We start from the raw sequence: 26,584 nt of genomic DNA, 5'->3' as shown, positions 1-26,584 counted from the left end.
TCTAGTGCAATTCATCTAGGACCAGAACTGATTCATCTTTTAGGTGATGGCTTGAGACAAGCTTAATCTTGTAGCATTTTAAGAGAGTTGTGCTGTCACTTTTTATTGTTAATGGGCCCCTCATTGAAAAGACAGAGCCAAGACAATTTTAATACCACATCACCATTTACTGTTATTTGATGCAGTGGATCCTGCATCAGAGTTGAACTGCATAGAAAAAGCCTTCTAAAATAGAAATGTTTCTATCTTATGTGCGACTTGTATCTGAAAAACTTCTTATCTGGCATTAGCTGAAGGGGAAAAAATACTTAAGTTGATTATATCCCTATATTGAAACATAATTAAGTATAACGTTAACAGATTTTAACTTTAAAAGAGGAGAGATGAGATGCAATTGATTAATGGCTTTGGGATTATAGAATGTATTATAACTTCAAGAAGATGCTTCCCACTGCTTTTTCTCTCACTGAAATTTTTTTGGTGTTTACTTTATTAAAGCAGTAAAGTTGTCTTTCACTACAGACCATAGTAAAATCTTTAGACAGGGAGAAAATTCTTTTTCTGTGTATGAAATTTAACATGAGTGATAAATAATGTAATGAGAATAGGGACTGCATAGAAAAAAGCATGGCATAAAGTGGGAAAGAATGATGTGAACTTAGCATCTTTTACTATCTACATATGATTTTTGAGTAGTTTAGCATTGTGCTTTCTGAGTGTAGACCATGACCAGCATCCCCAGAAAAGGAAGCATTCTTTAAACTCTTTTAACAGGCTGTAAAGGGTGCAAGACAATAAAGGTATCCATTCAAATTAGCTCTTAATGTACAAATTCGGAACTCCTCTGTGCTTGTGGAAGGATAAAAATTCTCCTTAAAATCTCACTGAGCAGTTGCTACTGAAACAGTTGTTGACTCAGGAAATTTTATATAAACATATATAAATATAAACGTGAACCAGAGGGACCAGTCTTCTTGCTTGTGTCTTTACTGGTCTGCTGTGTAATTGAATTATTGTTTGACTGTCTTTAGCAGGGTACTATTTTAACATCTTTGTTGTAGTGTGCCCAGCTAAGAGTTGTTTATAAGTCCAGTAAGATCCAAAATGCATTTCTGGAAGATACTATCCTGAGACACAGTCCAGATGTGTCCAGCAACAACAGTACTAATTAAAAAAACAATGTCCCATTTCCATTCAACCAATTAGATTTTTTCATTAACCCTTTAAAGCGTATATTACGGAGTTGTTCTCTGTAGGGAAGGTAGGCTATGGAACAAAGAATGCCCATGTAGTAATTGGTCCCAAATAACTTGTCATTATTAGGTAACCTAACGACGTGTAACAGCCTGTTATAGGTCGCTATTGCAAGTAGTTATTGTTGAACTCAAGGGTTGGGTATTACCGAGGTACCCGAAATGTCCCTAACAAAATATTTAATATAAAAAAAACACACGTGTTACTTCGTGGTGATGTGGATAGTGATGTAACCCGAAAGGAAACCAGGTCACTGACTTTGAACCCGCAATTCTAGCGTATGGTCTTTGTGTTGTGAGGAGGCAGGAGGTCGGGGCCTCGCTTGGGCCTAGTACCGTACAAACACGCTGCGTCTTCCAAGTCCCCACGTTGTGCCCCGAGCAGAAATTCTCTCTTCCTTTCCCCATCTCGATGCTGCTTGGTCTCCAGGCCCAAGTGACTTAATTGGGTAGAAGGTGTGCACCGGTTTTACGTTGTCTTCTCAGACCTCTCTTTCAGCCTGCGGATTTCCCGTTCGAGCATCATATCTTTGTTTCTCAGTCCCCCTTTTTTTCCTCTCTTACTTAAGTCTCTAATCTGCAAATCAAATTTCAGATTTCCTTGAAAATATTATGTAAACCTGGAGGAATATGGTAACTCTGGGTATCTAGGAACCAAATCTGTTTTTTTAACCATCGTTAGATGTAACCTCCTTCATGAAATCTGTCTCTTTCAGTGTAAAAATATTCAGAATGTATTTATATTTTTATGTTAATTTGTTCAGCAGTAGGAAGGGTAAGTATAATTTGTCTGTCATCCTTAAACGGGTAGGGAAAATCTTGTATTGCTTTAATTGCAGTATCTTATCTAAAAGCATCTCAGTGTCTATGCAGGTTCCTCTGTTACCTCAGCCCTTTTTCAGAGTTTCTTCAGGGCAGTTTGCAATCTGCAGTGTAGGTCCGTAAAGAAGATAGGTGCCTGCTTGATAGACTCGGAGCGACAAACAAACAGCAAAAGGTCCGGCTCAGTGTCCTGTTTCAAAAGCATTGATTGCAGCTGCTATTGACGTAACTTTGGTGTTGATCTACTCCAGCTCTGTAGATGAAGAAATGTTGAGTGGCACAGAGGACCTCAATTATTTGCTTGAAGCTGGGAGATGATGAAGAGGATTTGTGCAAATTATACCTTGTGAGGGAGATGAGCTTGTTTGAGTAATCAAGGTTTGGCTGTATTTGAGAATAAATGATAAATAAGTTGATGAATATTAATATTTGAATATATTTGCCTGTTCCCCTTTCTCCTCCTACAGTTCTAATTCTGATGTTAGAAGTGAAATGGCTAGCAAGAAAGAATATCAACACTTGGGGAAGAGTTTCACATCACATTTATTTTTCTTGATCTCTGCATAATTACTCCATTTTTCTCCTTCAGCCACTTCTGCATATATGGGCGGAGGGAGGGTTGTGTGCATATACGGGGGGCGTTTGTGCATCGTACTATTTTCCCCCCCTCTATTCCTGCTTGCTCTTCCTCTGTCTGAAAAACACCGTTATGGATTAGGTGAATGATGAAGAAACAGCTTTTAAAACTTTAATTCAGCCCCCTAATTGGATTTCAATTCAGGTTGTTTAACTTTTTATATTTTAGCACAGCTTTGTTAGCTAGGAACAACTCATTTGGACCCAGCAATAGGGAAAATAGATATGGGGATGTGTGGCTGACGTGTTCTCAGGTATGCCTCTGAGGAGTGAGAATTCTTTGGTATTTTTTTTCTTCCAGATAACAATTGTGGAGAGAAATTGAGATAACTTTTTACATTTCTTTTTGAGAGACACTAGTATGTACAGCTTCTACTTGTGGCAAAACTAAACTGTTTATGCAATAATAAGCTCTCCTGTTTTGCTCAACGAGGAGGAGGAGTTAAATAGAAAAACGCTATGATTAAAATGTATAAAGAGCAACAACAACAAAAAAGGATTTATTTTGTAGCTGCCCTCCATACTCATGTGGTGACAGCACTCATGGTAGAGATGTTGTTCCAGACACTGTTTTCCCACAGTTTTTGAAGTCTGATTTAATTTGATCTGTTCTTCTTCCTCTTGGGGTAGATTTCACAGACCATTAAATGACTGCAGTGATGTGGCATAGACATTGACTTGACACAAATCTTTTGTTCACTCTTTCACTTGCTTGCCAGTTCTTCGGGATTATGAGCAGAGATGAAAACTGATATATTGCATTCAGCGCTCAGGCATCGTAACACAAATAGGGAATAAAATGAATGGCTTAGTTTTGCAGGGTGTGGGCACCCTCAGATATGATGGTTTTATTTATCTCTAGCTGAAGCTTTTGTATTGGATCCTCTGAGGCAGCCTGTATAATTTTTTTTCATTTATGCTTCAAGCTTCATGGTTCTAAGTTACAAGTTCTATAAGTTGTTCTGTCCATTTGTTTCTCATGCATCATATTAGTGCTATGCAGTCACAGATTAATTTTAATAAATAGGTTCACAATAGTATACTGAAGTTAGATTTTTAATGCAGATGCTTCTACGCCCTATTAGTAACATGCAAAAACTGTTTTTTTTAATTCTGTTCAGTTCAACCTCTCCAGATGATGAGAGGATGTTATTTGCTGTCTTCAGTTACTACTTGAGATGCTTCTGTCCAGCAGTTGCCTTGTAGATTTTTAGCATTGCAGATGTTTCACATGGTATTGGATAATGTTTTTTTAATAACATTTTGTTGGATCTTCTTAAGCAGAAGTTTTTATTAGTATTACGTGGTGTGAAATTAAGGCAAAGGTCACATTCATATTATCCTTTTTATCAGATTAATGCCGTTTGTTTAATCAAATGCCAAAATAAAGCAGGAGGTGTGTTAGGGGTTTTGAAATAGCCGAATAGTAAATGTTAAACTTGTCTTACACAACTGTTTGAAGGACAAATTCTCAGTGCAGATGGTTTTCCAAGGCAGCAAATACATACGTTCAAAATAAACATCAGAGGTACTTTAATATTGTCACACAGAGCAAAGAATGGCAATAAGACTCAGCTACAGGTGGCAGGTTATCAGGTAAAGCCGCCCTGTTTGCAGTGTTGCAGGAATAAATACCCATATCGTGTGGGAGGCCCAGAGGGGGAGATAGTGGGGTGTACGTGTGTATGCACATGCAAATGAATTTGTGCATTTGTGTTGTTTGATTTCCTTTGTGCAGATCCGTCGAAGGCGCCTTGCTCGGTTGGCAGGCGGACCATCTTCCCAGCCGACTACACCCCTTACGTCACCGCAGAGAGAGACCCCGCCTGGACCACCTGCAGTAGCACCAGCCCCGGGGCCATCCCATAGTCTAGGCCTAAATGTCCATAGCATGACCCCAGCTACCTCTCCAATTGGTGCATCAGGTAGGTTGATGTCTGAGTGACAGCGGTTGTTACTACACGTCTGCTGAAGGTTGTTATGCGACTCCTTATGTTGAAAGCATGAATGCTGTTGTTGGCGTTCTTTCTGCTGTTACTAAAAATAATTTTTCAGAAAGAAACGTTCTAAAATAGTGACTGAAGGTACTTCGGTTTTCATTTTCCAAAAAATAAATGGTTAGATACAATTATTTTCCAGGTATCAGTAAACTAACGATGGTATTTAAAATCTTACTGAAGATTGCTGAAGTTTGTAATACAGTTTTAAGCTGAGGAATATTACAGAAAGAATGCCAGTCTACCAACGAGAAATGAAAAAAGCGTTCCAGTCTTGCGACACAGTTTTTAATGTTTGGCTCCTACATACGTTTTAACAATGAGTCCCAAGTTCATTTCTGATTTTTAATTACTAGTGTTTGGCGTAATAAAACGTAGTAGGCTGTGACTTTGCATTATCAATGTAAGAATAAATTATTTACTTTCTCGTTTGTGTTACTTTTCAATGTTTTTGAAAAACTATAGGTTCTGACAGTTCCAGTTTTTACTGCAGTGGGTACAAGTAGCATATTTATAAATGGCTATTAGAACATATGAATAGTTCTTGATCTATTAAAGTCAGACAATGTAGAAAGCACGGAAAGTTGGGAGAGTCTCTGTAGAGAGGTCAAGACTGTATTCTCATATATAATGCCACTTTTGACCTAACATATTTGGATTTACAATTGTATATCTTGGAAATCAAAACAAATTGGCATGTTTCTGCAATAAGGTGTTCTCATCTGCAAACTTGTTTGGTTTTGTGACCCTCTTAACACAAAACACACCAATCTCACAAGAAATATGTCAAGATTGTTTTAAGCAGGTTTTCAATATGGTTTCTAATAATTTGATAGAAATAATTTTCTGATGATCCTTGGTGAGCATGCAGAAATCCTAATATATTTGCTTCCTGAAATGTTATGTTTTTTGCTTTGGCAAGAACAATAAATTGAGATGTCTAGTCTTCTGGTAGCTTGTAAATGAATTATTTACAGTGCTGCTGTGAGATATCTGGAAGGCACTGCTTTCTGCTTAGTTTGTTGCCTTTTATCCAGGGCAGGCCAGAGAAAAGCTACCAAAAGCATTTCCTGAGCAAAGCTCGTTGCAGTTGGAATTTAACACTGCATATTGTCCTCATGATTATACACAGCAACCCAGAAGCAAAGGTGTCTTTTATTTCACTTATTTATTTTACGAATAGTGCAGAGTTCACTTGCTGCGTTCACTCAGCCTGTGGTTACATGACTATTTTAATCCCTCTTAGGTCTGGCCCTTGGTGAAAGGAGTGTTTCTCTCTGCCTCTCCTTCTGCTGTCAGTAGCAACTCTGTGGTGAGGTGGATTGTGGACTTAATCCAGGTGGAAACTAACCCACAAAAAAATTAATGGCTAGTTTTTAAACAGATGAAGTCCTGATCCATGTGACTGCACAACTGTATAAACACGAATGCCAACAGAACAGGACATGTGGAAACACTTACCTGAGGGTAGAAATGTTCATACATTGGCAGACAGGTTTGTTGTGGTTTAAAGTGGTCTTACGGTTAAGACCTTAGAGACTTTTTTTTAACGAGTTCATCCATCTGCACTGGACGGTTGCTAAATACACGGACTAGACTGATCACCAGCAACAGAAGGTATCTAGTCAGTCCAGTGTTTGCTTCCTAGAGTGCCAGTCATAGCAGCAATTTAATAAGGCGTGATTTTTTTCATCAGGATAAGGGATATGGTTAAATTGGGGAATAAATCACGAAAAAGTCTTGACAACGGATTATCTGCTGTATTTGTTTAGCATAAACGAGGACTCGGCTAACGCTGTGTGGTTTGCAGGAGTTCCTTTGCAGCAGTGGACTGAAATGACTGCAGAGGATTTAAATTCATTTGGATGTACAGAAAGCAGCCCCGTCAGAATAATGTCCTTGTAAGCATCTGTTTTTGTAAGGAGTTGCATGTCAGGATGAGATCAGACTCATACATTGGTTTCAAGGAAAGTGTGATCATTTATTTTGTATGCACTTCAAAAATATTTTGGAGAGCCTAAAAATAGTGTATCATGGACAGCCACGCATACTGGGTGTGTGGTCTTCGGAACTTTTACAAGTCCCTGCATGCTGTTGTGCTTAAAGAGGCTGGTTAATGACTGCTGCAGTACAGTGGCTAAAGTACATTTACCTGGCAGAAAGAGGGTGGGAGAAAGACCCCAAGAGAACGTAGGACAGTGTGCTCTTCACCGTGATAAGCCATGTTTGCTCTAGTCCCCTTCTCCACCGAGTTGGGAAGAAGGAGGAGGCGGAAGGATTGTGCCTTGGAGTGACTCAAGCAAGACTGCGTCTTTATAACTGATGTACTGAAAGAGAACCAGGCTGTCAGTGGGATATCTTGAATCAGAGATGTGCTGGAATACCCTCCTGAAGCCAGCCTTCCCCTGCCATGCATAGTGTTTCTGCTAGGTGCTACCTGTGGGGAAACTGCATCATTGAAGTTCTGCTTTTGAAAGTTGCCTTTATATAGATTTAACCTGACTGACCTGAGCAACTTAGTTCAGAGGCCACGTTGGGTGTTTCTGTATCCTTGGGTTTGGGGCAGAGACTGTGCTGGGGTTTGGGTCTGAGCCTCCTGTAAGGGCTTGCAGTGTCAGAGCTGTAATAGCCATCCCTGCAGTCCCGGGGCTGGAGGAAATAAAAACGCCAGTTCTAAATGGACAGCTTTCCTTGACGTTTTCCTGCTTCCTGGGTGAAATCTTTTGTAGACATTGAACATGGGTAAATAGGTGCTTAAGCAAAATGTAACTTTCCTGAAGGATCTTCTCCTTTCATAGGGGAAAAACAAAAGTAGTCCAGAATGTTGTTTGTGAATGAGTGATAATACCCAGTTAGAGCCTGAAAGATACTAAGCAAAACATAGAAGCTTTGGACAAAATGGAGTAAAATTGTAAGTCACAGTATTTTGTGGTGGGCACAAGTTACTTACGCATTCTAGCAAGGGGATCTTAGGTGTCTTCAGCTACAGAAGGTGGCTGTTTGGATAATCTGCTGGTTCAATTCTTTTCTGAATACCAGTGCAAATTAATTTGACCTCATGCTTTGTTCCACTTTTTATATGAAGATCTCTGTGTTTTCTGGATACTGACTAATTTCCAACTTAAATAAGGAGGAGTTAAATATAAACTGTTTTTGTGCACAGGGAAGTGGAACAGGAGTTTCAGAGTGGTACAATGAAGCAACTTTTCCTACTTCCCATGCTGAATATCCAGTTGTTCTTCAGCAAACTGTTTCAATGATGTTCTTTTAAACTAGCTGGATTTTTTTAACTTCATTTTTAACATCTGCATGGATTTTTTTTAAATTAACCCCTGTTTCAAAATCCGACTAAAAGCAGACTTGCTCTTCAGTGGCCACCTTTATGTGTTCCATGTATGTTGTGTTTTAGTATATGGATTTGATGTTCACTTCTCACCTGATGAGGCTGGAAAAAGAAGGATGCACATGAGTGAAAAGTTATTGTTTTTTTTCTTTAACATTGTTATAAGTCCATGCTAATTCGTTAACCGTGATGAAGTCAGGTTTAAGTATTCCTCAAGCCTGACATCATTCACTTAGCTAGACCATATCAGATTTTAAGTCCAGACAGTTTGCCAGTACTTTTTGTTACGGGAGTGAGTCTCTGAGCACTCATGGATGCAAATTTAATTCTGTTCTGTGTTATAATGCAGGTAAGCATTACTATATTGCTGCTGCAAAGGGAGGTAGAAAATGTCATTATCTTTAGTCAAATGTGATTATTATTAGCGTTTATTTCCTAATACATTACTAAGAATGCTTAACAGTTGTACTGAAGAACAGTATTTCCTCTCCCTTTCCATCCAAGTAATTGTGTAGTGCCTTCTCATCTCCGTAGTAGTAATCTTGGTGGTGCCTTTTCTTTAGGAGTAGCCCACCGAAGCCAGAGCAGCGAAGGAGTGAGTTCACTCAGCAGTTCTCCATCTAACAGCCTTGAAACACAATCTCAATCTCTCTCTCGGTCTCAGAGCATGGATATTGATAGTGTCTCCTGTGAGAAAAGGTAAAAATAATAATAAAGAAAGCAGTTTGTATAAGCCAGAAAATGTCACACTGTGCTAATCATCAAAACCACTTACACAGGAAAATATTCTGCTATTTCTCACTTCCAGCCATGTTAATACAGTAGGTTTAAATGCTTAAACATGACACACTGTTTAGACCATTGTAATGCTTTTTCTAGTCTGTCTTTGACGGTAATTCCTTACCTAAAATGATAAAAGACAAAGCATCATCTCAGGCATTAAATGATGAGCATGTCTGTTGGGGATGATTCAACTATTCTATTTAAAAAAGAAAAGATTATGGAGTGTGATAGCAATGTGGTTTGTATTGCCTGCTGAAGAAATTTAATATTGTGTTTCTTGAATTCAAAATAAATGTAACATGAGAAGCATTCATCAACTAGTGACTTTTAATTGCTGTTTGTGCACGTGTCTACTGCTGTTGCATTGGCTCTTTCTTGGCTGCTTAAGGTGATGTTCCTTTGGTCAGCATCATACAGAGGGCTGTCTGTGGCTTTCTGCAAGTTAATGGACTTTTTCCTCTTATTTCCACTTACAGCATGTCCCAGGTAGATGTGGATTCAGGAATTGAAAACATGGAGGTTGATGAGAATGATCGCAGAGAGAAGAGGAGTCTGACAGATAAGGTTAGCCCATTATGTTGGCTGTTCTCTTCCATACTACATATGTAGGTTATTGCAACATCAAGCTTCAGGATTTCATGGCCTACCTGTTCAAATCATGCAATTTGCAGTTAGCAGTGTTGGTTTTTCATTTTTTTTCAATGTAGCATGTGCTTCTCTTATGTAAAACTTTGTTTATTTTATGAAGACTTCAGCTCAGACTTGATAAATTCTGCCTTTTTTTCTACTGCTAAGTTTTCTCTTACTGGTATAACCTTATGTGGCTACAGCTTTGCCATCTGTAATATTAATGATGTTTGCCAGGTGTTTTCTTCTTTCTCAAAATGGACAACATTGTTTTTTGGAGAAACTTTCTTAATAGAACCGCGTGCAGGTAAGTGTCCCAAATAGTGGAATTGAAACAGGAGCAAGGGGTTTAGGACGGAGGACTGATGCAGAACATTAGCTCGCAGAGAGTTCAGCTGTCTCCCTGTTTTGAACACTTTGTTTGAGAGGATGGAACTAGCTTTCAGATGTCACCTGTGAAAAACTTCTTCACTGTTCCTCATTGAAATTTGCCTGAAGAAAAAAAGAAACAACCTCCAAACCTCTAAGCTGCGTTTGGATTTTCTCAGAAATAGGATTATGAATGATTTCTGAAAGCTCTGAAGGAAAATACTTTGTTATGTATCCTACAAAGTGACCTATTATTGTCCAGGTCTACTTTTTTTAATATGCAATATTAAGAAGAAACACTTTTTAAGATACTTTTGAAGAATATGTTGCAGATTATATGTAGCTTTTAGAAGTCGACTAAGTGCCACTTCAAATGTTATGTAAGCTGAAATAATGCTATGTAATAAGATTTTGTTCTTAATGATATTATATGAAAGTAAATAAGAATATTTAGCTATCAAGGATTACACAGGAGGTAAAATCATTTAAAATAGAAAAAGGAAGAAAGCATGTACAAAGCCTTAATTCACTTTTGAGATAGTCCTCTTTGTCATTGGGTTTTAAGGCTCTTGTGAAATAAAACCACAAAGAAATGGGACATGAGCTTGGTGGAGAGAATTTTCTACAATTCTTGCAGTGCTCATTAGATGCCTTTGTTTATTCCTGCACCGTCAGTAATAAGCTCAGTTGGTAAAAGCCTGGCTTAAAGCCATCTAGCAATAACCCTGCTGCAGAATCCTTTCCAGTCAATTCCTAGCTGCAAACAGGGCAGCTGGACAGCTTGCATTGTGCTGCTGTGAAATAAATAGCTTGGAATCAAGGACAGTCTTGAAAGGGGGGGCTCAGCGGAGAGTCAAGTGAAGGTTTGCACACTTGGCTCAATTCCTCTTAACTTTGTGGTGTCTCCAAATGAGTAAGTGAATAGGCAGTGTGGTCCTCACTTATGAGCAAAACGTTTTCTTGTCTGGTTATCAGCCTTCTTATTATACCGTTTTCTAATGTGCTTGGGAAATTTGCTTCCTGCTGGTTTAGTGTGTTTCTGCTACATCTGTTCTGCTTCATCTTTCCTTTTTTCTCTAAACTGACAGATATCTGCATTCCTTCATAAATATGCCAAATCTTCCATTGAGAGTTAGTCTGAAGCTATTTAAAAAAGACCTACATCTGATAAAATTGTGACTTGACCAGTACGGTTGTAATTAATGTAAATAAGTTAACTTCTTTTCTCCCCTCTAACCAAGGAACCTCTGTCTGGGTCTGAAGTATCTGAGGAGCAAGCTTTACAGCTGGTCTGTAAGATCTTCAGAGTCTCTTGGAAGGACCGAGACAGAGATGTTATATTCCTGAATTCCCTCTCTGCCCAGTTTAAGCAGAACCCAAAAGAAGGTAGGAATCCAAGCTGTTATTGTTAGAGGTGGTTTCAGTTGAGTGGCATATTTCCTCCCCTTATCTTTAGCTTTTTGTATTTTTGCTGTGAGCCACCTACTTGCAGTCTTTGTTTGATTTCAAGGGTAGGAGGAAAGTGCATGTGCAGTCAGCAGTCGTACCAGGAAATGGAATTCCCAGGAAGAAACATGGGACAGCTTGGTCATAGTTCTTGTAGTCAATTGCTATGATCTTGCTAGTTATTTCTTCTGTTGGGAGACTACTATGCTGATACTGTCATGCTGTTGAATTTTTTTCAGAAAACTTTTACTGGCTTAGTTATGATTCAAGATAACCTATTGATATATATAGAAATTTAGCAGTTCATTTGATAAGCTAACAGTTTCTGATTATTTTATACAATTCATATTTTGTCAGCTGTAAGATATGGCCAGAATGAAACTTGTTTTTATATGTAGGCATGTGTAGATGGTGTTTTGTGTTGTTTTTCTTTGTTTTATGACATACCTTTTCCCATGCAGCGTCAGGGTGGGAGTATGTGAGAGGGACGGACAAGGCAACTGTATTAATGAGTAGTAACAGCATTAGGTCATGTATGATCTTCGGCACTTCCTATGACAGTCGTATTCTTGTGTAGTTGTAATTTCAGAAGCTAGCTAATATAGACCGAACCGTAGTTAGCATATTTATAAATGTAAATTTCGTTAGTTGCTTTTGCCAAGAGCAGCTCTGTTTTCATGCGTAAATTACTGTCCTTTTTAGTTGAAATCTCTGAATAATGTGTAGTTGAAGACAGTAGATGAGGGTACTAAATCTCTTTTGTTCTTTACAGTGTTTTCAGATTTTAAAGACTTGATCGGGCAGATTTTGATGGAAGTGCTGATGATGTCCACCCAGTCAAGGGATGAAAACCCATTTGCCAGTCTGACAGCTACATCACAGCCAATTGCTGCAACTGCCCGGTCTCCTGACAGAAGCCTAATTTTAAACACAGGCTCCAACCCAGGAACCAGCCCTATGTTCTGTAATGTGGGCTCCTTTGGTTCCAGTTCATTATCCAGGTGACTTCTGATTATAACTGAATATTGATTTCACTTTAATATTGATTGGTAGACTTAGAGAGGCATAGAAATGTCCCAAGAACCATAAATAGAATAGATATTAAAAGTTCTTCATTCTTTTTCATGTGAATGTCTCCCTGCAGTCTCACCCTTTTTTGTTGCATTGCTGTGGCTAGAAACATATTTGACAGATTAAAGCCATGTAGGTCATTTCATCCAAGTATTCCTAACATACATCAGCAAAGGCTGTGGCTCTTATTGTGTAGATTGTGACATAGTTTTATTCAACATTAATAAAAAGGACTAATGTGTGTGAGCTGCAGAGCTATAGCTGAAGAGTCAACAGAAGGGAAAGGGCATCTGCTGCTCATTTTATCTTCTTTACCCTTTTTCTTCATATCCTAAATCATTGCTTTTTTGTTTTTTCTTTTTCCCCTGTAACTGGTTTAGTCTCTATGGGACTAGTCCAGCTCCTACTACCAATTTCACAAGCTATGTACCAATGACTGGTTCATCTCTTACCCCACCAGCCAGTTCAGTTGCCACCACCTCTGTGCCTTCCATTACTGTCAGCTCTCACCTGACAGCAACAAGCCCTTCTTGGATGCAGCCTTCCTCTCCGAGGTACCGGCCATACACTGTTGCCCATTCTGGAGGCTTTTCAGCTTCTTCTGTCCCGCGTTCCTTGAATATTTCCATCCCACCTAGTTCACCAAGTCCTTCGGTCATGGCTGCGAGCCCTCCAGCCATGCCAGTCACCGCATCCAGACAGAGACCCACAACAATGGGTCCGCCTTTGTTTACTGCTTCACCCAGTACCTCGCGCAGGCGTTCGTCTTTACTGAACAGGATTCCTTCTAGGTATTTCACAAGAGCACAAGAGTGCGTTTCATGTGTGCAGTGCAGGGTGTGGCATGATCTTGCAATTTGGAAGAACTTATGTTTGTGCCGAGCTCACCCTACTCATCCAGAGATGATTTCTGTATTTCGGTTTGCACTAATACATTGACTTGCTAACAAGCTGTCTTTGCCAAAATGTTAAAGCTGCTTCTGTGAGCATTTGAGGTGTATGCTATTGCTTTAAAGGTAGCAATATTGTTTTGATTTTCTCCGCTTTTTACATCCATCCCAGCTAAACTTAGCTTTCTGTTCAGTTGCTACTGCTGGATAGTAAACCAAGCAGACCTCCTGCTTTGAAAGCAGTTTTCTCAGCAGGGCTTTAGTCGATTTGATGAAAGCTGTTACTTGCTGGGCTGTGTTAGATTTGATTCCCTAGTGCATACATTTAAATTACAGATCAGCCTGTTTCTGTAGGCTGGGCCAAGTACTGCTGCATTTTCTCCCTGGCTGCTCTTCGAATCCCCATTCCCTGCAGGGGGGAAAAATGGAAAGGCAAGGTCTTGGAACCACTGCTTTACAGCTCAGTAGCTTACAATTGTAATACTGTTCAGCGATATCTAAATATTCCCACTTCAGCCGTATTCTTTATAAGGTCTCCGAAATTGTTAAATTTTTGGTTTGTGACTGTGTGGTGTTTGGTTACATGAATAACTTGTAATAGTGCCATGGAGCATGTTAGTATAGTCTTGGTTTTTACTAACGTGGGGTTATCCGTTGTCTGCATGTTTAGAGAAGATGTTTTTTGGCAGACTTGCAAAGAAAAGTTGTGTATTATTTTCGGCTTAAAAAAAATATCTGATGGCCTTTTTCATTTCTGTTGTGGTAGTATATACGACAACCCTTTCTCCCTCCTCTTCCTTGCCGTTTCTGATGTGTCTGAGGACAGTAGTGATGAAGAAAATGAAGATGATGATTTTTCTTGTGTCCAGTTTGGGTCCAGGTATTGGAGAAAGAGAACGTAACCTGCATGTCTGGTTGCCTAGGCACTAACAGTATGTGCAGCGTCAAGTGTTTTGCAGAGTAACTTGGGAAATGAGTAAAGCCGAGCAGCTGACTGGGATGGTTCTTAAGATGGTGTATAAACATGGATAATGAATGCTAGTTAGTCAGCTATTTTTTTGAAGAGATGACTAAGATAAAGGAAATGTTAATCATGCTGCCTTTTAAGTTTAATGAGCATGGTTTCTGAAACGATGCTTGAGTTGAACTCCTCGTTGACTATGAGAAGGAATATTATTCACCCATGGCTGTAATTTTAAAACCAGTTGATGTTTTCCTAATCAAAAGTTGGAAAATTAGGACAAATATTAAAATACAGTGGCAAATAGCCAGTTGATGCAATCACTATCGTTTTGTCTCAGATTCATTGCTGTTTGGCAGCTGAGGATCTCTCCTCTAGCCTATAAAGAAAACACACGTGAAAGTTGGACCCGCTGGGGACTGACAGGTTTTGATGTGGTGGGTAGTAGAAGCTGATGTAGCTGAAACAGACAAGAATGGAGGGAAGAGCAGAATATTTTTCTGTGAAACAGGCTTAGGAATCATATAGCAAAAACCTTTCACTCTGCAAAATGAGGATTGTTATTAGTGTTGTCTGGAGGCTAGCCAGGTAGTTGTGCAAAAATAACACAACCTACAGAACACTGGATGTGCCAAGGAGAAAAAAAAAAAGCTTTTGGAAATGTGAATGTGGGGTAGGATCTCGAGTTTTACATCCCATTGCAGAGTAATACTGCAAGGTCTTGGCACGTACAGAAGTGTTTTCATATGAGGGGTGAGTTTTTGATGTGAAAAAATGAGCAGCCCTCCTACAAGGTTGTTTGTCATATCCAAGTGATTTGTGTTCTTTCTCTGTCTGTTGGCGCAGGTGATTCTTTCTTTTCCCATTAAAATTTGACATTCATCAGCTTCATCGTATGCGCCAAAATTCCCAAAGTAATGCTCAATTGTCTTGTATCAACCCAAACAGGAGAAAGGGAATAAATGTGATATACAAAACCATATATTTTAGGAAGACTTCCTGAAAAATGATACTTCTATAGTCTTGCTAGTATTTTGAACATTTTCTATGATTGTTCAGGTTTCTGATTACTATTGATAGTACTTTGGAGGTGCCTTATGGCTGGCCACGTTGTCTTATTGTAATACACAGAGCCAGTGACAGCTTAAAAATGTTTCCTGTTGAACAAATGTGATGAAAAGATTTTTTTCAGACTGCCAATCCTTTTTGAAGTATTTCAGTTACAGCAAGTCAGGGAAGGCTAATTGCTCAAGCCTTTTAAAACTGGCTAGGTGCAGACTTTAGGAAGTATCTTGGGATATTAAGGAATGCCCTAAAAGACTTGGTATGAGACAAATCTTTTTCCCACCCCCCCACTAGCGTTTCTGTCCGTGACTGTTCCTGTGGTATGTTGGGACACTACTGGTAAGTCAGTTAACTAGAAGGCCTTCCAGTTGCCTCTCCTCTTTTCCATACCAGTCTAAATTGCGGAGAGGGAACTCGATAGCAGAGGTTTAGGCCTTTGTGTGTGTACATGCGCATGGAATTTAGGATTGTTTTTCACTATTGTTTTGTTTAATTCTTTTGCTGTTAGCAATTTAATGTAAATATTGGATTGAGTTGCATGGCCTTTGCTAAGGATTCCTGAGGTTGCTATGCATCTGGAATCTTGGTTTCTATATTATGTCCTGGCATTCTACAGCAGTAGATGTTAGTTAAATTATGAACACAGTGACTATACAATTACGCAGCAACTGCATTCTGAAAATACCAAGGCATTCAATATGTTTGTAGGGGATGTATGAGCTCTGCATTGGAATAATTTCAGTTACTGCTGCAGTGAAATCATTACCAGAATGAGTAACTACAGAAATAGTAATTTTGTAAATAAATAGATATTCTTAAAGGAGTAATTTTTAAGCTGAATGTGAGAAGTCAAGAGGTTCTATTGCCTCTTAGAATCATAGAACCAGGACATTGTTCCTTAGAACCATAAAATCATATAAGAGACAACAGAGAACAGATGCACGGTTTCATGGTCACCTAGTACTATTTTATTAGAGCTACATTTTACGTGCATTAGTTTCAATTGAATAACTGAAAACAAATTCTCTCTGCAAAAGAGACTGCTCCTGGAAGTTACATTTCTTCAGATGCTCAACTACTAGATACTTCACAAGTAATAACCTTTATGCAATTCATTGGTTGGACTGCAAACCTTACCTATTAGTTTTGTAAAGCAGAAAATATTTTACATTTTGTAGGAAATCCCAATTTTGATGCAGTTTGTAGTTCTAGCCATATTTTTATAAAGCTGCATCTAAGGAAAAATACTCTTATTTTTAAATTTAAGGTTTTGGGCTTTTAAATTGATCTTCCTTTTAAATACACCCTGATTGTGCACATTGATTTCTTCAGTGAGGAATAGGAATAGACCATCCACATGATTGCAATTTATTTTCTTTGTATTTTATCTACATAAGATGAATATATCTTGATTCCCTTCTGTAAAATGAGGGTTTCATTTTTAATTAGCTTTGTTAAGCTGGTACATAGAGAAGAATTCTGTTGAGATAACAAATCTGGGGCTGTGAGTCTGGGGGTCTGTTCTCCTATTTAATTTCTCACTTGTCTCAAGCATAGTTTTGTCTTTGGGTTTAGTTTTCATGTTTACAATATCAGTGTTTCCTTTTTTCTCCCCCTGTAGCTGTGCTACTTAATGAAATGGCCTATTTTACTATAAGGGAATTAAAATGAACTGAGATGAAATTAAATAATCTTTAATGTGGAAATGTCAAAAGAAACAGTTGCTTGGATGTGTTCCCTCCTGTTTTGTTTTTTCTCCTTCCTTAGAGTATATAGCATGATTGCCTGTAGCCCTCATCTATAATCTGGGGTCTCTTCTTTGTAGTGGGAGACTTTTGCTTTCCATGGGCTGGCTAGTGTTAACAGAGTTGGTGAAATTTATAATTTCATGAGTGATATACACAGAGATTTCTGCAGAAACTGTGCGGAGGTTGCATCATTGCATAGAAGTGTCTTGATGTCTTAGGAGTTCAAAGAGTGTTGATGTCAAGTACAACATAAAGGCTGTTCATTTTCAGTGTTGCCGTATAGTAACGATTTACTGATTTCCATTAATTTCTTGCACCTTATTGCCATCTCCAATATATCTTATTTAATAAGATAACAAATTCTTCACTCGTTACAGGACAGCTGAGGGATTTTTTTAGTGTGTGTGTCGGACGAATTGTTAAATGGAGAGCTCTTCATATAGGGCACAGAAACGGTATTAATTGTTGAGAAGGTCACGTGTGTGATGGAGCGGAGTCTTCAGAGAATTGACAGAAGAAGTCAAGAGCTCATAAATTATTAGATTGTGCAAGAGTGAAGAACTGCACCTTATGCTCTGTTTCTTTTCTTTTTGTGTGTGTGTTTTTAAAGTATGGGAGGCTCTGGCAGCTCAAGCGTTTCTGATTCCTGCAACGACCACTTCACCATTGAAAGTTGTAAGGAGACAGAGATGCTGAACTACCTCATTGAGTGTTTTGACCGAGTTGGAATAGAGGAGAGAAAAGCACCAAAGGTATATTTGAGCAGACTGAAATCATGTCAGCGCTGTTGCAGACTCTTAGTCTTTAGTGGGGAAAGTTAGTGGAAATGGGTAGTTCGTTCTTGATGGCTTTGTAGAAACAGATTTAGAGAATTTACTCTCTAACTTGTTAGATCATCATATCTGAATCTTGTATATGCTTTACATCTCTAAAATAAGCACTCTATTAGAAGCTGTCTTTCATTTTTGGATCTTCTGCATTTACTTGGCATTTGTTCTATGTGAAACATACTTTCATGAGACCAGCTCCCAACCAGGTTTGTGTATTTTCCTGTAAGCTTTGCTTCTAGGTGAAAAAGCAAAACAAAACACAACTTTCTAAGTATAAACTGTAAGTTTTTAGCTGAAGTAGTGCAAATTTTAATTTGCATATTACATTCATACTACATGAATTAAGAAGTTTATCATATTGTCTGCTTGTTCTGTATCTGAATACTTTTAGTTTGTATTAAAATGACCTTATTTTTTATCAGATGTGTAGCCAGCCAACAGTTAGTCAGTTACTGAGCAACATTCGATCACAGTGCATTTCACATGCTGCTTTGGTGCTACAGGGATCCTTAACGCAACCAAGGTAAATACAGCTGACGTTAATCACGAAAGCTAGACTGTTTGGGGATTTATTTTCTTCTGAAGATTAGGTTAAAAAAAAAAAGGCTAAGTTTTTGGAACAGGATACATTTATGTGCCAGAAGAATAATTTACTCTTTTGCTATTGAATACTCCCATTAATACATTGGAGAGCAATTTAGGTGCTTTTAAATTGTGTTTATATAAAACAGTTCAGGTTGATTGGAACAGTTTAAATGGGGGATGTGAAATAGATAGCTACTTGATTATCTTTCAAACTGTACCTTTTATCCATTGTGCTGTGAGATTAGTTTTGTCTTTATGTGAATCAGTGTTGACACTGGAATAAGTTCTGTATATGTAATAAGACAAAGATATTTTTGCAGAAACTTCGGGAGCAGTTAAAAGTAATGACTGTATTAATTCAGCACAGACTAATGTTAATTTTTTTCTTAATGCTGGTAAAACAACAAAAAATGTTCTTTCACTAGCTGAGATTAACAAAAGGTCTTTTCATTAGAGAGGAGTAGAAGGCAGAGCCAATTACTACACAGAAGCCGTTATTTTCTTCCAGACTCATTAAACTGAAGTGTGATGTTGGCAGCAGCATCTGCTTGAGAATAATCTTTACACAAGTACACTAGAGAAGGCAAGGTTGGTTACTTCTGAAAAGAGCAGGTGTCTACATATGGATGATCTACTTTCTGGCACATCCTTAAATGTGATGTCTGTGTTTTTTTTCTGCTAGTAATCAATAGTTTTGCATTTCTTTTACATAAATAAAGGTCATTGCAGCAGCAGTCTTTGCTGGTACCCTATATGCTGTGTAGGAATCTCCCGTTTGGTTTCATCCAAGAATTGGTGAGAACAACTTATCAGGATGAAGAGGTGTTCAAACAGGTAAGGCATAGGTTAAAAAATAATAAAAATTGGAGGATTTCCATATCCAAGAGAGCATCTCTTCAAAAGTTTATTCTGCATGTCATAGTTCTGTACCTATTACTTCAAGGGCTAGCAAACTGTTAAACAAAAGGAGTTTGTAACTCGCTTATGGTTTTGTGAAGACGACCAACTTATTTGGTGATTCTCTTTATTAAATGTGTTTTAAGCAGCGCACATTTATGAAATGTTCAAGTATGCTACTCAGAATGTCTGTATTACCGATCTACATTACAGGATTGATTTTGTTTCCATCCGTCTGTTTCTCTGCAAAATATCTTAAAAATGTATATCTAAGATATAAAAAAAAATTATAGTTCTGTATATAATTACAGAAGATTGCTATCTTGCTATTTTTACTACTCTTTGCAACTGTAATAGCTTATATCTAAGGTGCTAAGAACGCCTTGCAAATCCTAGGTCATGAAGTCTTTATATTTTATGGAGGAGATGACTGAAAAACATTAGCTTATCCTGTGTGTCAGAGTAGTTCACTGAGATGTCACTTCCTCTTTCATAACAGTCTGTGATGACTGCTTATTATCTTTACACCTACCACAGTTAAAATTTACCAGCACAAAAACAACTTACTTCCATGACATGTAAAAATTAAAGCTGTATGATTTCCCCAAGTGTATAGGCAAATAAATTGATACCAGCTTGGCTATCGAGTTGTTGGAGATCTCCACAGTACTTGTGCTCATTTGTGTGATTAACAAACACACTTGTACACAAGCACACTGTTTCCAGTGATCTTGTATGAAATGTGTGCTTCCCCTTGTGGTTTCCACGTGCAGAAAACTTAATGGAATAACACCTGATTCTGTTGGAATGCTAACATTACTGTTTTTCAGATTCAGCTTGTATCTATTAGTTTTACATCTAAATATAGATATTTCTGGGGTTATTTAGTTTGCAAAGTAGAAACAAGTTAGAAAGTGATCAGGCAAGATACATAAAAGTGCTTGGAAAGAAGTTTGTGTGCGTAAGCTGTTATGCCCAGGCATGAAGTCAATATATCATTTATGCTACGTCAGATTACAGAGAAGATTCAGGCCAGATAACTTTCTCAGCATGTAACAAAAAATGCCATTTTATGGATCTTATTTCAAAGCTTTGAGCAAAACAATTGGCTGAAAGCTGTTGTGGTTTTTTTTTAGCATTGATACTCTTGTGCATTCAGGCATTGAAATGTTCCCTGACATAACTGAAGGAAATTTGGAGAGAAGATCTTAATTTTTCTGTAGTGTAACTTGCAGTATTTGAAGAATGAGCAGGCATTTCATGCTGTGTCATTTGATTGCTTCCTATTCTTGAAGAAAGTAATCTATTTCTGTTTTTACAGATCTTTATCCCCATCTTACAAGGCCTGGCTCTAGCTTCCAAAGAGTGCTCCCTTGATAGTGACAATTTTAAATACCCCCTTATGGTAAGGGCTGTACGTTACTACAAGTTTTTTTTTTTCCTTCATGATTATTGATAACTTAAGGAAATTCTATACAAGATAACGTACTTTAACATTTTGGGATCTCCTTTGGTTAGTGGGTTAATATTAAACTTGATACTGAAAGCTTAATGTGATATGAGATGTTGTAAAGTCAGTGATATCTCAAACGTAAGGTACAGCAGACTTGGTATAGTGGGTTATTCAAATATTTGTATGAATTGCTCTATATAAAACAAATGTATGGACTTCATCATGCACACTTGTTAAATACTGTGGATGCTAAGTTCTTCCAAATTTAAGTCTGGGAAATAAGGACTAATTCATAACCATATTTGTTGGACTCGCTTGTGTATGTAGCAAATTAAAATCTATTGCATTAAAACCAAAATTATGAGTTGATGGCTGTGTACTGTAGGAAAATGTAATGTTCCCTGTCTGAAAAGTTTTTTTTAAAGTGTGTATTTTAGTCCCTCGATCTGCTTCCCTCCTGCTGCTTTTATTGACAAAACAAAAAACATCTTCGGAACAGCATGCATGGCCACATAAGAGCAAGCTAAATTCTTGACTAAATTGAGCATTGTCAGCTAGTACCTTCGGATCTTAAGATCTTCAGTGCATCGTGCCAATAAAGGCATTCCTTCATATCTCGAGTTTAATTTATAACTCCGGAAATTAGTTGGACGGGGGTGTGTGCTGCAAATCAACTCCCCTCCATGTTAAATTGCAAACTGTTGCAAGTTTGACTGTCAGGTACAGTAAGGGCTATTTGAAAATGATACTCCGTTCTGGTCATCTTTAGTGGGCACAGTGTGCATCAAAAAGAAGGAATATAGTTACTAGCTGCAGTGTAATTGAAGTATGAGAAAATAAAATTCAGGAGAAGCGGGATACGTGAAAGCCTACAGTATTTTTGTGTTTTCAAAATTGTCTGTTATAACTGCTTTCTTTTTTCTGTGCTGCAGTTGAAAGTGAGTTAGAGATCTGGGATAGGATTCTTTGTTTCTGGCTACTGTGTTCATCTGACATTTTTCCACTCTGACTCAAAAGACAAAGGCCTTGGTGTATGTATAGTACAATTGCTCTATTTATTATTGTTAATGACTTTTATGTGGCAGTTCAGGCCCCCAGCGAAGCTATTGTTATTTTCTGAACAAGCAAATAATTTGCACAGCTAATTTTTGAAATAAGTGCAATATCTTATTATCTGGTGAGATGTTAGCTTTTTTGAGACAGATGGAAACTTTTTGGAACAGATGTAAGAACTAAAATGGGAGCAGGGTGTGCTCTAGCTTTTTTTTTTTTTGGTTCTTTTTCCCACTGATTGAGGGGAAAAAGGTTTGGCTCTTTTTTCAGCAGTTTACAATGTTTATCTTGTTATTTGCAGACAGCTTACCTAAGAATTACACACACAAGTAATTTTTCTTGTATTTTCCTTATAGGCACTATGTGAACTTTGTGAAATCAAGTTTGGGAAAACACACCCCATGTGCAGTTTGGTAAGTGTATCCAGGCTGATTTTCAAGTTAAATGAATCATGTAACTTAGTTTGTTGGCTGATACAATCTATATTTATAATCTTCCTTAGAACTCTGAAGAGGGACTAATGTAATATCTCATGCTAAATAATAGTTCACTTTAAACTCATAAAGGAAGTCCTTTTCCCTGAGAATTTAGAAAAACTAGAACGAAGTTAACTTGCTTAGATTTCTGAAATGCTGAGGAGAATTCCCATTTACCAAACAGTATGACTGAATTTTGAAGAATCAAAGGTGTGTGGTTAAACACTGAATAGTGACAGTGCAGATAAAGGAGTATGGTTGACATGGCAACTTTATGGTCAACTTGCTGTTTTTCTGATTTTCTAGGTTGTCTCTTTACCCTTGTGGCTGCCTAAATCATTAAGCACAGGTGCGGGAAGAGAACTGCAAAGACTTTCCTATCTTGGAGCCTTCTTCAGTCTCTCTGTCTTTGCTGAAGATGATGTAAGTGTTACAGAAGGATGGTGACAGTAGCATGTTTTATTTTTAATGTGTTTAATATGTTTGCCAATGTTCATTCCACTTCCAGAACAAAGTAGTTGAAAAGTACTTCTCAGGGCCTGCCATCACGCTTGAAAACACCCGGGTTGTTAGCCAGTCCTTGCAACATTACCTGGAATTAGCAAGGGTAAGTGTCCTTGTGTGTAAACAACTGCAAAAATATTGTGGTTTTGGAGGGGAGAGTGTTTACATAGAAACTAGATTTTTTTTTATATTATATTCTTCATCTATGTTAACAAGAAATCTGTTAGGATATGGCTGAAGGGAATTAAGAAAAAAAGTTGATGAGCTCTACAAGCCTTTTTCTAAGGCTGTAAGCCAATTCAGAAAGTATTAGAACAATTAGGATGAGTAAAAAAAAAATAAAAAAATTTCCTTCTATATTAGATCTGTGTTGTGCTTGTCTTCCGTATACATCCTTTCTGTAACTAATGTTGTAATTAATGCGTCCATATAATCTTGACAAATAGGATCATAGCAGTAGCTGTAGCAAGTGGTATTTGTAGAACATAAAAATATGAAGCAATAGATAGCAGGAATACAATGTTGAAAAGTCTGTGCAACCTGACATGGTGTTTACTTGAAATTCCAGCAAGAACTGTTCAAGATTTTACATAGTATTTTACTGAATGGTGAAACTAGAGAAGCAGCTCTCAGTTACATGGCAGCTGTTGTCAATGCCAACATGAAGAAGGCACAAATGCAGGTAAATAAAGGAAAAGTTCTTTCTGTGACTTACGGAACTAGCGGAACTAGCACTAGATGCCTGGTGCAGTGGTGGTTCTTGAACGGAATACAAAAGAATTTTGTTTTTGTACTACAGCAGGCGGGAAGCTGTGTCATCAGTTATCAGCTCTTTCAGTACATTTCCCATTTCTGAAATAATTCTGTTCTATGTACTTGATCAACTTGTGTTATTTCCTCCCTTGGGACTGACATGTCACTTCATTAACAAGGATTCTGCTTTATAACTCTCTCCTCACACCCCCAAAAACAAACACACTCCAGTCTGAGGGTTTTCTTCCAGCTGGCTGTATTTAAAAACCCTTTTTCCCCAGTTGGTAAGTTGCTAAGCTTTGCTTGTGTGGTCCCATAAAAAGAGTAATGCAGATATGAGCTGGTGTGGTTCCAATGAAGGACCAGGGCATTATTTTGTCATCGTTTAATTAATGTATTGCATTCATTTATTGTGCATGAATTCTGAACAACTGAAGTTTGAATCGTTGTCTTCAACTCCAATTTCAAAAGGAAACATTTGGAACCATCACTGTATTTCTGTGAAATTCCAATGAAGAATAGAAACTTTATGTTTAGGATAGAAGTTACAAATTGAAACTCAGCAACTATTTGAAACAACTGTCGCTGACTACCTGTAGCAAACCATTCCTGAAAGAAACACTTTTAAAGCCTTTTCATTTCTAATGTTTTCTACTACTTTTGTTTGTTTAATGTTACTGAGAATGCCTGTTTGAACATGAACCATAGAGAAAGAAAAAGACAATATATGTTAGTAAATGATCTTCCAGTTGTCAGGAAGGCCTTACAGATCCGTGTTCTTACTCGCTTCTCCCTTTTCTTGAACTGATATACTTTGTTGACTACTATTAAAGCATCAGAAAATACGCTTCTATTTCTAAACTTAGGTTTTGAACTATTTCCTTTGTCTCTACAGACAGATGATCGTTTGGTATCTACAGATGGTTTTATGCTCAACTTCCTATGGGTACTGCAGCAACTAAGTACGAAGATAAAGCTGGAAACGGTTGATCCCATGTACATATTTCATCCCAGGTGTCGTATTGACCTCCCAACAGATGAGACGAGAGTGAAAGCAACAATGGAGGATGTTGCAGCCTGGATTGCTGAGCTTTGTGAGTGCTTTACTGAGTATATTTTGAACATTTACTCTGCTTTGTGTTTTTGCTGTTGGAGGCACATGGAAGTACTTGATTCTAGCAGATAGTTCCCATATTTGTAAATGTGTTTTTTTCTCGATGCTGTCTGCTCTTACTTGATGTAAAGAAACTTGATGTAAAGAAAAAAAAAGAGTTCAAGGTCTCACCCCTACATAAGGCAGTCCGTTTGTTAACTTCTTCACCAACACTTTTTTGTTTGTTTGTTTTCTAGACAGTGATCCGTCTCCATTTTCTGAGCCGAAATTTCCAACAGAATGTTTCTTCTTAACCCTGCATGCCCATCATCTCTCCATCCTGCCAAGCTGCCGTCGGTACATACGTAGACTGCGGGCCATCAGGGAACTCAACAGGTTAGAAGCTGTTATGTAGTATGTCCCCTGCTGTTCTACCAACGTCTTTTTTTTCCATGATGGCAAGTCTTACAAACTTCATGGAAATGAGGATACTCAGCAACAAATTGTCAGAGATCATTTGTAACCATTTGTTAATCTGATACTTCTGGCAGTTATGGATTTTGCTTACATTAAGGGACTGTGGCTTGCATCAGGAATGCAAGTAATAATAGGAGGGAGGATATTACTTACACAAGGCAGCTCAAATTGGTGAGAAGACCTTTCCATTTAAAAGAGGATTGGATTGATCTTCAGAGTATTTCAGATTCCATGACATGACTTAACGCTATTTATTATAACTTAATATGGTGTGTGGATGCTTGGGCTCTTTGGCGTAGCCATAGGATTGCATGTAAGTTTACATGTCTGATAAATAGAAGTCATGCAGATGACTTACAGTTTCAGAAACAGCACAGCATTAGCTGTGCTTGCGCTGTTTTGTGTTTTGCAGAAGATACTTGCCTTGTTCCCTTGGTTTCCAAGGTGGAATAACTAATTGTATTATCTGTTAAAAAGGCTTCAACAGTAAACTCTTAATATTATGGATGTACATGTCTTTCAGCATGTGGTTTACCACTTTAAAAATTATAAATAGAAGTTATGATGTTGACTTGAAGATACTGCTGTTTTCCATTTCTCTTGGCGTAAAGCCAAATAGACTTTTATAGTTGCTAAACCTCGAAGAATACTCTGTTAAAATTAGAATGATTTTTTGTATCATCAGTATTTTCCATTGTTTATAATTGCACTCACTGCATTTTGGTAAATGTTCTTTGGCAGTAATACCATGAGTTCATTACAGGATTTTTGGACTGCATTCATAGTGATTTCATTTTTGGTTTTTAAAGCTCATGCAGGCCAAGAACTTGGGAAGCTGCAGAAAACAGAGCAGGAAGGGTCAGTATACTTGAAAGAAGAAAATATTTTCAAATAAACAGACTGAATTATTTGTAAATAAGCTACACATTCGGCTTGAAGAAGAAGTTATTTCTTTTCCTTATTTAGAGTTGTTGAAAACGAGTTGCCTACGCAGCAGTCTACATGTAGTGCTAGAGTGCATCAAAGAGCTCTTGGCTTTCACTGACTTCAATAGGAGCTTAGTGCTCAGCATTTTCCATAAGTTGCCTAGTTGTTTGCAACACCAGACAACGTATTTAGATGTTGGTAATAAAGAAAGTAGACTGGATATTTTTCTGCTGTAGGCAGAGGTTGATGTGGAAAGGAATTTGTATTTAGAGGAGGGAGGAAAAGGGATCGTATTCATATAGTTCAGTATATAAAGTTTTGCTCTAATCAGCTGCCCTTCTAAAAAAGAGTTAAGGTATAGGTGTAAGCAGGATTTGTCAGTGTTAATTGTGTGTGTGTGTATAACATGCATTTAAGTTCCCTCTTTATATAGGGCAGAGTGACAAAGTAGGTGAGGGAAGGGCAGTAATATCAACCGTCTTGATTTAATGGCCCTTATGCTGGCAGGGAGACTACAGACTATTC

At 37.9% G+C, this 26,584-nt stretch overlaps 1 protein-coding gene across 3 annotated transcripts in view; it reads left to right on the top strand.

The window, feature by feature from the left end:
- UBE4B (ubiquitination factor E4B) overlaps nt 1-26,584 on the top strand; it is a 40,170-nt gene that overhangs the window by 1,698 nt on the left and 11,888 nt on the right. For 2 of the 3 annotated variants that reach the window (XM_066982082.1, XM_066982083.1), the window contains exons 2-18: nt 4,450-4,636; nt 8,615-8,750; nt 9,311-9,398; nt 11,072-11,216; nt 12,049-12,277; nt 12,728-13,138; nt 14,004-14,117; nt 17,622-17,763; nt 18,264-18,364; nt 19,146-19,260; nt 20,645-20,728; nt 22,186-22,242; nt 22,612-22,728; nt 22,814-22,912; nt 23,378-23,491; nt 24,458-24,656; nt 24,913-25,051. In XM_066982082.1, the coding sequence (XP_066838183.1) occupies nt 4,450-4,636; nt 8,615-8,750; nt 9,311-9,398; nt 11,072-11,216; nt 12,049-12,277; nt 12,728-13,138; nt 14,004-14,117; nt 17,622-17,763; nt 18,264-18,364; nt 19,146-19,260; nt 20,645-20,728; nt 22,186-22,242; nt 22,612-22,728; nt 22,814-22,912; nt 23,378-23,491; nt 24,458-24,656; nt 24,913-25,051 (2,477 nt within the window). The remainder of the gene's footprint in view (nt 1-4,449; nt 4,637-8,614; nt 8,751-9,310; nt 9,399-11,071; nt 11,217-12,048; nt 12,278-12,727; nt 13,139-14,003; nt 14,118-17,621; nt 17,764-18,263; nt 18,365-19,145; nt 19,261-20,644; nt 20,729-22,185; nt 22,243-22,611; nt 22,729-22,813; nt 22,913-23,377; nt 23,492-24,457; nt 24,657-24,912; nt 25,052-26,584) is intronic. The other variant, XM_066982084.1, reaches the window with a different exon arrangement.

The sequence above is a fragment of the Anser cygnoides genome, chromosome 23 (genome assembly GCF_040182565.1).
Source record: "Anser cygnoides isolate HZ-2024a breed goose chromosome 23, Taihu_goose_T2T_genome, whole genome shotgun sequence".
NCBI classification, from domain to species: Eukaryota; Metazoa; Chordata; class Aves; order Anseriformes; family Anatidae; genus Anser; species Anser cygnoides.
The sequence above is the reverse complement of the archived record's forward strand: the minus strand, read 5'-3'. Positions and strand labels throughout refer to the sequence as shown.